This window comes from Myiozetetes cayanensis, unplaced genomic scaffold (assembly GCF_022539395.1).
Source record: "Myiozetetes cayanensis isolate MyiCay16 unplaced genomic scaffold, myiCay2020 scf1, whole genome shotgun sequence".
NCBI classification, from domain to species: domain Eukaryota; kingdom Metazoa; phylum Chordata; class Aves; order Passeriformes; family Tyrannidae; genus Myiozetetes; species Myiozetetes cayanensis.
In genome coordinates, this window is record NW_026086604.1 from 145187466 (window position 1) to 145196383 (window position 8918).

Consider the following 8918-nt stretch of genomic DNA (forward strand, 5'->3'; position numbering starts at 1 on the left):
AAATGTGCACTGCTAATCGACCGAAGCCCTGCCAAGCAAATCTTTTGTCAGATCATCTGCCCAAAATCAAAACCCCGGACTCAGCAGGCCCCGTCACCGGCGGTTCTGCCTACGAAGCAGGAAAGCGCAAAGCCCCCGGTTCCCGCGGCTTTGTTAAAAAGCCCTCGGGACACCAACCCCGGCCCGGGGCCCCCCCGCCGGCCCCTATATAGTGGGGTGTCCAATGTCCTGCCCATCGCCATTTTGGTCTGGCTCTCGCTTTTGGTCTTGGATAACAGCCAGCAGAAAATGTCCCAGTACTCGGGAAAAGTAAGTAATGACCCCACCGCTTCCCTTTCAGCCTGGGGCCGGAGAGCCCGAGCGCCCTCGGGGTTGGAGGCCCCCATGAGGGTAATGGACCCGGCACACGCGACGTGAGTGACGATACTGGGAGCAAATTCGGGAGCAGGGGTGGGGAGGGGTGCGGCAGAAGGAGCCGCGTTTCGGGAGCCGAGTTTCCTGTTTAAACATTCCTGCTGGAAATATGCCTGAGAGAGAGCGCGAGGCGGCGAGAAGCGTCGTAAACGCGGGATGCGCCGCGTTCCCAGAAAAACAAATGCGGTCCTTAGGAAAAAATGCCAGTGATGCCGTGCTCCTCATGCTGGAAAGCAGCTAAAATAACCCCAAACCACCCTGAAAATGATGCAGCTGCAAGAGACTCCCACCTGCTCGGAAGGGGGGTCCGGCCGTGCCGCTGCTCCTCACCACGGGCCCGTTCTCCTCCCTCCCCACCAGATCACTTTCTACGAAGGCAAATGCTTCACGGGCAGGAAGCTGGAGGTCTGTGGCAGCTGCAACAGCTTCCAGGAGCAAGGATTCCTCAACAGGGTCAACTCCATCTCCGTCCAGAGCGGAGCTTGGGTCTGCTTCGACCACCCCGACTTCCGAGGGCAGCAGTACATCCTGGAGCACGGAGAGTATCCCGATTTCTACCGCTGGAATGGGCGCAGCGACCACCTGGGCTCCTGCCGGCCCGTCGGGATGGTGAGTTGGAAGCTGCTGGCGGCGTTTGGCTCTCCCAAGCCGGAGCACCGTTGGGTTTTATTTCTCCTGGTCACGGGATAAGCTCCATGAAATCCTGTGTTCTTTAGAAATAGCGTGTCCCACTGGGAAGGAAATGGTTTCCTGGGGAAGGTTTGTCCCACCTCGGAGTGCTCTGCAAAGGCCACAAAGCCGAGACATGGTTGCCCCTGTCCCGTACTTCTTCTTCCCACAGTGGAGCGCAGTGCCTTTAATGGGATGAGATATTCCCATGGTTTTCCAGATGAGATGGCAAGGTCCTGCTGGTACTGTGTTCATTCCCTTTTTAATGAAAGCAGCTATGAAATATGCACCAGGGAATGCAGTAGGAGATTCATTGCCCAAGGCAAGTTTGAGCTGTGGCAGCCTGGGCTCCCCATGGACCTGGAGGGGGAATGGGCAGCCTGAGGGCTTTCTGAACTGGGCCTGTGGGGCAGCTGGGCTGATCCTAGCAGATTCTAGTTGAATTCTCTGCTGTTGCAAACCCCACCCCAGTGATCCCAAAGTAAACCATTATTTTCCCCTCCCATAATGAAGCCTTTAAAAGCACAGTCGAGAGGAAAGTTTAACTGGGAAGATTAAAAGGTGACAAAGAAAAATGGATCTGGGTTGGGTCTTTCCACTGAGTGTCCTATCACTGAGGGCCCCCAGGGCAATGATGAGCCCACTTGGAGCTGGTGGGGTTTCTCGCTGGCCCTGAAGCTGCTTTTGGCACAGCAGTGGGTCTGTTTCAGCTCTGTAATGTCATTCCCAAAGCACCTCCACGGTCCGTACATGGAGGGGTGCTCTGTCCCAGGCCCTGGACCCCGGCCAGCACAAGGATTTGCTCCTCCTTCCCTGGCCCAAGGTTTTCCCTGTAAGATGCCAGCAAGTGCTTTGAGGCATTTCTGCAGCACAGATTCCCAGAGGAATGTTTGCTCAGGCACAGTATCCACTTGGCTGCTGCCGGTGGCTGCCTGCTGTGGGGTTTGGCATCGCAGCCCGGCCTTCTTGTGCGCTGACGTTGTTTATTTGAAAAATGCATTTAGGTATTCTTTGAATTTGGCTTAAAAATATCCTTTCAGCTCGGTCTGTCCCACATAGCTCTGCCTCAGGCTGCAGAGATCTCCCCGGAGTAATTTGTGTTGTGTCACCGTCCAGGGCTCACGCAGCAGTGATGACGCTGGGAAAGTTCCCTTTTCTTCTCCCTGTTTTCATTTTCCTAAAGGAGAGGCAACATCTCCCACCAGGAACAGCAGCTACACATGGAACTGGAGGCAACACAGATTAGTTTAGGGGAATAGTCGGGCATCTTTGTACACTCTGGATACGTATCTTTTTTTGCTGTGTGGGTGCACAGAGTCGGGGCTGCAGCTGATGCTGTATTTGGGATGGACGGTTTGTGGGATGGGGGGTTGGATGGATCTGCAGATGGAAGAGGGGCTACATGTGCCTGAGCATATGCACCCCATGATGATGTGTTTGCATGTGTCCAGGGCAGCTGCAGGAAGGTGCAGCCGGGTGCAGGGAAGAGGGATTTTTGGCAGCTTTCCTGGTTGGTGTGCTGGGAGGCGGCACGAGTTTGTGCGTGCTCTGTGCATGCTGGCACCAGTGGTCTTGGACTGCTCTTCACATTCCCCTTCCAAAGCACCCTTCCATCTTCATCTTTGTCTTATACAAGCTGGAGAAATAAATCGTTGTGCTTTTTTTGTGTTACTGCTGACTCGAATCCCTTTGTCCCCCAGCACGGCGAGCATTACAGGATCCAGATATTCGAGGGGAGCCATTTTAGGGGTCCCAGCCTGGAGCTGACGGAAGATTGCTCCTTCCTGCAGGGACAAGGCTGGGACAAGACCTGCATCAATGCGCTCAAAGTGTACGGAGACGGCGCGTAAGTAATTGCTCGTGTCCTGGCCCTGCGCCCAGCGCTCCAGGGAGTGAGGGGGCTTGGAGAAAGCCTAAAAGTGGGCATTAGGGTGAATTTTGGTGCCCAACCACTGAGAGCTGCTTCAAAGAGTGGCAGCTAAGCACAAGCTACAGGAGTTTCAAGACACCTTTTTAAAGTGTACGGAACAAGACATCTAAAAGAAGCTTGATCCTTTCCCCTTCTTCCCTCACCCCTTCCTAACATTTTTGTTCATGTTTCCAAATACCACTCTGAAAGCTGTGCAGAGGCTTTTGGGCAGGGTGGATGCGTGGCTCAGTTGGTGCATCAAGGCTTTTGTCTTGCAAGTGGCTTCAACATCAGAAACCTGGATGGCACAGGCGAGGCTTAAAATTAAATCCTGCTTCTGAAAGACAGAGGCAACTGCAGTGGTGATGCCCAGACACCCCATGGGGGCCTTGGTCACCCTCAGTGCCTCATGAACCCACTTTGCAGATGAGTTAATGATGCTCAGCCTCATCCTCCTGCCTGTACAGACACCCCTAAAAGCCTCAGAAGTATGTCAGATTTGCCTTTTCCTTGTTGTTTTGGTGGAAAATTGTGTTTTCTCTATGGTGTTTGTCCTTTTTAATGTCTTTTTTCTCTTGCTGTCAGACGGGTTGTTATCTGCCTGTCTCCCTTTTCCTCTGTCTGACAATTGAATTTTCACTGCAAGTGTGCTGGGAGCTGGGAAATGCCACAGCATCCTCCCAGAGCCAGGCAGAGGGTGGCTGGAGGGAAGCACGGGGCAGAGGAGGGAACACAGATACACTGTTCTTCACCTGTCCAGGACTGGATATTGTGCAGCTCACCAGCCTCCAGCGTGGAATGCCGGACTCTTTCTGTCCATTTTTCCCCCAGAATAGTTGTTGCCGCCCAATCTTGCGACACCCTGACAGTGAGTGTCCTGCAGGACCCTTTTTCTGATTCAGCCAAGACCTCTCTTCCAAAAATCCAGGCTTATGATTAGGCAATGGCAGTTCATTAAAACTAAGGGGCAGAGCTACCCACTCCCAATGGGAAGAAATGGCTGGAGCCCACTGGGGATCCTGTTGGAGCTGAGCATTTGAGTACCAACACTATAAAGCCAAGAGGGAGCCCGTGAGTACTCTGGCAAGAGCTTTAGGGCCAATTTACTGCTCAGGTCCTTGTAACAGAGCCTGGAGCTTGGGAAATTGGGAAGCTGCCCAGAAACTTTCAAGCACTTAAATTTTTCAGATTGATTTTCCCCTTCCCCTGCAAAATATATCGGGGGCACAAAGCTTGCTCTCCCTCACGTGGGATCCTGGACTGTTTGTGTTAACATGTTACATGACTTCTCAAGGTCTTTGAGTAGTGATAAAAAATTGGAAAGAAATAAAGCACCAAAAGGAGGGTGGTGAGGAAACTCACTGGGGTTTGTAGCATCACATTCAGATCCCAGGAAGACACTTGTTGGAAATGCTTGGAAAGGTCTGCAAAGTCAACTGAAAGGTAGGACAGTGCAGAGGGACCTCCTGTCCCCAGGCTGCAGGAGGAGGGAGGGAAGGATAAGTAGAGAGGTGAGACCAGGGAGGAGAAAGGGACCCTACAGCAGCATTTTTCTCCTTTGGATGGACCAAACAAGCCCAGGTGACTCCAGAGGTGCTACAGGTGTAGGTGGTGCTGGGCACAGCCTGGCAAAGCTCTCCCAGGACCCATCCTCTGCCATTTGTGGAGCAGAGGAGATGGGGTCAATGGAGACGAAGGGAGTTTCAGCCACAGCCTCAGTCTGTGATTTTTCACCCTCAATTCCCACAGCGTGACATCTGTTGGATACAGAAATATTTGCTTCCTTTTCAAAATCCATGGATGGTGTCACGTGCTGATAAAAAGTTGCTGCCTGCGCTTGTGGAGGCGGCGGTGCCTGAGGGAAGTGATGATGGATCATCTGGAAACATGGGAATGGAGACAAACGTCTGCCTTTGGCATGGTGCGTGGTGGGGCTGAGGGTGTCCAGCACCTTCCCTGCTGCCCTTCTGGGGCTGGCAACTGTTACCCCACACAGCCAGGAAGGGTGATGATAAAGCTGTTAAAACCATGCTGGAAATGAGACTGCTATTTTGGAGCAGTTTCGAGGTGTTGCCGCCTCCTCGGAAGCTGTTGCAGGTTGAGTGGTGAGTGGCTTTGCCCTTCCCACGGGCAGAGCCAGCTCCAGTATCACAGATGGTATCATCTGATTTTAGATGAAGACGTGCTCTTCTTGTCCTCCTTTGTGCCTCAGCCACTCCACAGAGGGCTGCTTAGAAACAACAGCTCGAAGAAGCTAAATGCGTTTTGCGGTCCAGGAGAGAATACCCGAGAAAGAGCTTTTCAACACCACAGTGACACAACTAGCAGGAACCAGACCGACCATTTATTCTGCTGAAGCATTTAGGAGTGTTTGGTAGTTGTTCTGAGGGTTGTGAGATGTCAACCAGAACAGGTACCCGAATGCTGCTGCCCAATGAACGTCACATATTTCTCAGCAGAGTTGATACCTGCCCCTGGCACTGCTTGAGTCCTACGTGGAGAATGAGGGACTTCCAGCCCCACTGAAAGCCTCCTACTTGGTTCAGGTTGATGCTGCAGCATTCCCCTCCTTGTTTTTAAGTGTGAGCAGCCAGTTTTGGCTTACAGGGTTTGAGCTGGTTCCATGCATGTTTTATTCCCATGTCCTCTGGGTTTATGTGCTAATGAAACACAGCACCAAGATGTTTGAGGGCTGTGTGCTATGTCCCTGGATCAGCTCTCTCATGCTGGGCTTGAGAACAGGATCATCCTTTTTTTTTGCTTTCTGGGCTCCTGATTGACTTGATTTCCTCTCTTGCTGATGGTCTCAGAGAACGTAAATTTTAGGCAATAAAGGAACAGCTAAGTAAGCCATACAATCCTTCACTCATCACCTTGCACTGCCAATACATTCATTCCCATCTTTCTGCTATTCCTTTTATTCCCTTTTTTTTTTTTTCTCCCCAGCCTTTTCCTAACCAAAGGAACAAGCCAGTGGGTTCTTGTCACCACACCAGGTCACTCAGTGTGCTTCCATCTACCCCAAGGCCTGTCCCATTCCCTCCATGTGATTGTGCAGACACATCAGCCACGTGTCTGAAAAGAAATGCAGAAATCTTGGGAAAGACAGTGCCTATGAGGGGTTGCTCTTCCCCCTGCTCTGTTCCCCAGGGTCCACGTGCTGTTGAAAGATGTCCTAGAGCAGAAAAGAGCTGGAAGAACCACCATGTCCCGGTGGGCCATCAGTGCCTTGAGGACATCCCCGTTCTAGCACCATGCAGTACTTGCAGTAGCATTAGCAGTGATTGACAGGTGCAGAAAACAGGACTGGGAGCTCTTTCCAGGGGTGCATGAGGGAGGGACAGTGAGCTGATGGCCAAAGAAGTCCACAATCATCTGAAAATATGGAGAAGTGTGTGTAAGATGAAGGGATTGGGTAGAAAATGAAGAAAGCCATGTGTGCCTTAGGAACAAGGCTGGGGTGTATCTGGAGGAGGAGAAGGAGAATTTTATAAATTGTTCTTAATTAAGCTGAGGAGCTGAGGACACTCTCTGTCAGTGCACATCGGGATATGTGATGGGGGTACGTTGCTTCAGGAAACCCTGCCACTACACCCACGTGAGCACCAGACAGCCTTCTCCATGTGCTGCAAAGTGAACTTCAGAGGAAAAGTCTGAGGATGGCTTTGTAATTCCAGTTCAGATATAAACTGGCTGCAAAAAGTGCTGAAGAATGCTTCCTGGTTTGTAGGAATCCCGTTGCAGCGATGGTGCAGGCAGAGGCAGGGGCAGGAGAGGGGCACCTGGGAAAAGGGACCAGCACAGTCCCACCTCATGTCCTCTCAGAAACACAAAAGAAATCCAAATATGTCAGGGAATCTGTAAGGTGGCTTGACTAAATACCCTAAACTTTTTTTTTTTTTTTTTTTTTTTAAATAATGCCCATGGGTGGTTGGTTTCATAAACGATTTCTTTCCCCAAGCCTCCAGCTTTGTTGCTCCGGGTCAGACTAATCTGAGTTCACCAGCTGTTGTCTGACCCTGGAGGCCCAGCAGTCTTTGACCAGTAGGTGAAGGAGTTTCTCCCTGGAAATCCCACATACAGGAGGTCCCAACCCCAACGTCCCCGCTGAGTTCCTGGCAAGACAGACCACAGAAATCAAATGATTTGGAGGATTGCATTTCTGCCCTGCTGTCGTTGCTGAGCCAATAGGTGGGACAAGCAGCACAGATCCTTATAAAATCCTTCAAAGCATTGGTAAGAGAGGAAAGAGGCAGAGATGAGCAGCTCAGCAATGCCACAGTGGAAAAATGAGTGTAAAACTGTCAGAGCAATGGCAAAACTTGGTTTAAATAGCATGGGAGATTTCAATAGAGGACAGAGGTGACGCTTGTGGCCACATTAGTATCATGACAAATGTGACTGAAGGGGGTGAAGGGAGAGGAAAACAGCAAAATTATCCCTCTTGACCACTGGAATTGCTCCTGACCTTCAAACAGTGGAAGACATGCCACGAGCCATCCTGACAGGGAAATGATGTAGCCAAGCCAGGTGAAGAAGTCAGGCAAGCCAAAGTCACCAAGGTTATTGAGTGTTTCACCTATCTGACTGCATTCCAAGGGAAAGTTGGGGTTAACCCTGGATGCAGAGATGAAGCGAAGATAAACAAGCCAGGTCCTGCTCTCTGTTGCAAAGCATCAAAGAGGCCATTAAGAATTACTAACAAAGAGAGAAATTACTAAACATGGTTCCCATCATAGCTAATGAGTCAGTTCAAAGAGGCAGAACACCCATCAAGTGTTGCACATTCCTCCTTACTGGCCAAAAGGGGGTTATCCAGGGGCTGAGGGGACTCATGTCCTTCTTTAGCGCTATCAAAGGCTATTAAATTGTTTCTGTTGCACATGGTGAGGCTCAAAGAGATCCATTCCTAGAGTAATGTGAGGAGGGGAGCCTCTGCTCCCGGGCTTCATCAGCGGTGTAATCCAGTGCAAGGTCCAGTCTGGCTGGGGATAATTGCCAGGCTACACTGAGGGCAGTGGGGAAGCTCCTGCAGTTACCTCCACTGGGAGCATTTCTGTGCACAGGACGGGGCTGGGACTTGGGGACCATCAAGCCCTCGTAGTTCGTGGTGCTGCAGTGCCTGAAACGCAGCCACTCCAGGCGGGCACTTGGCGTGACCGCAGTGTTGGGACCCCAGTGACCCTCCCTCTCTGCTCAGGTGGGTGCTGTACGAGGAGCCCAACTACCGAGGCCGCATGTACGTGGTGGAGCGCGGCGAGTTCAGCAGCTTCAACGCGTGGCAGGCGCGCAGTGCCAGCGTCCAGTCCATCAGAAGGGTCATCAACTACTTCTAGCCCAGCTTCCACCCCTGCCAGCAATGGCCTGCTGAGACTGAGCATCACTCCCCTCCCCTCTCACTGACCTGTGGAATAAATTGTTAAACACCAGCTTTGGGCTCCAGGTGCCTTTTTTTTTTATTGCCTGTAATTAACATGAGTTCAAGAGAGAACAGACTTGCGACCTTTCTAAACTTGATTTACGCACCATGGATTTCCTTTGTTTTTTTTTTTAACTCTGCAGTAAAAAAAGGACTTGGGAGTGGTATGGGGAGGACTTGGGAGTGGTGGGCCAGAGCTGGTGGTGACAAGCAGATCCGGGAACTTGACTCCTGCTGGGGTTTTGTGGTCTGACACACATTCCCTCTGGCCCTGACCACCACGTGATGGACCCAGCTGACTCCTGGTGCCTGGAGGGGGTCACGTTGATGCACACAAGCGTTGGGAGCGCAGCCGTCGGAGGCCATGTGAGGACACGTGAGGATCACGGCAGGATCCGAGAGACTCGTGGCATCTATCTGAGCATGACATGCTGGTCTCCATGCAAAGGTGATAGAAACCACTCATCCTGAGTCACTTCGTACTTGGATCAGTACACATTAAAAGAT

General features: G+C 51.5%; 1 protein-coding gene across 1 annotated transcript; it reads left to right on the forward strand.

Moving 5' to 3' along the window:
• The first annotated feature begins 531 nt into the window (after window positions 1-531).
• Window positions 532-8411, forward strand: CRYGN (crystallin gamma N). Its single transcript, XM_050324435.1, has 3 exons — window positions 532-1023; window positions 2784-2929; window positions 8193-8411. Exons 1-3 carry the CDS (start codon window positions 679-681, stop codon window positions 8326-8328), a joined length of 627 nt encoding a protein of 208 aa, XP_050180392.1. The 5' UTR covers window positions 532-678; the 3' UTR covers window positions 8329-8411.
• Window positions 8412-8918: the final 507 nt, after the last annotated feature.

Coding starts and splice junctions, on each gene's coding strand:
- CRYGN (XM_050324435.1), top strand. CDS start 679: ATGATGCAGCTGCAAGAGACTCCCACCTGCTCGGAAGGGGGGTCCGGC. Junction 1,024..2,783: donor CCTGCCGGCCCGTCGGGATG/GTGAGTTGGAAG, acceptor TTTGTCCCCCAG/CACGGCGAGCATTACAGGAT. Junction 2,930..8,192: donor AAAGTGTACGGAGACGGCGC/GTAAGTAATTGC, acceptor CTCTCTGCTCAG/GTGGGTGCTGTACGAGGAGC.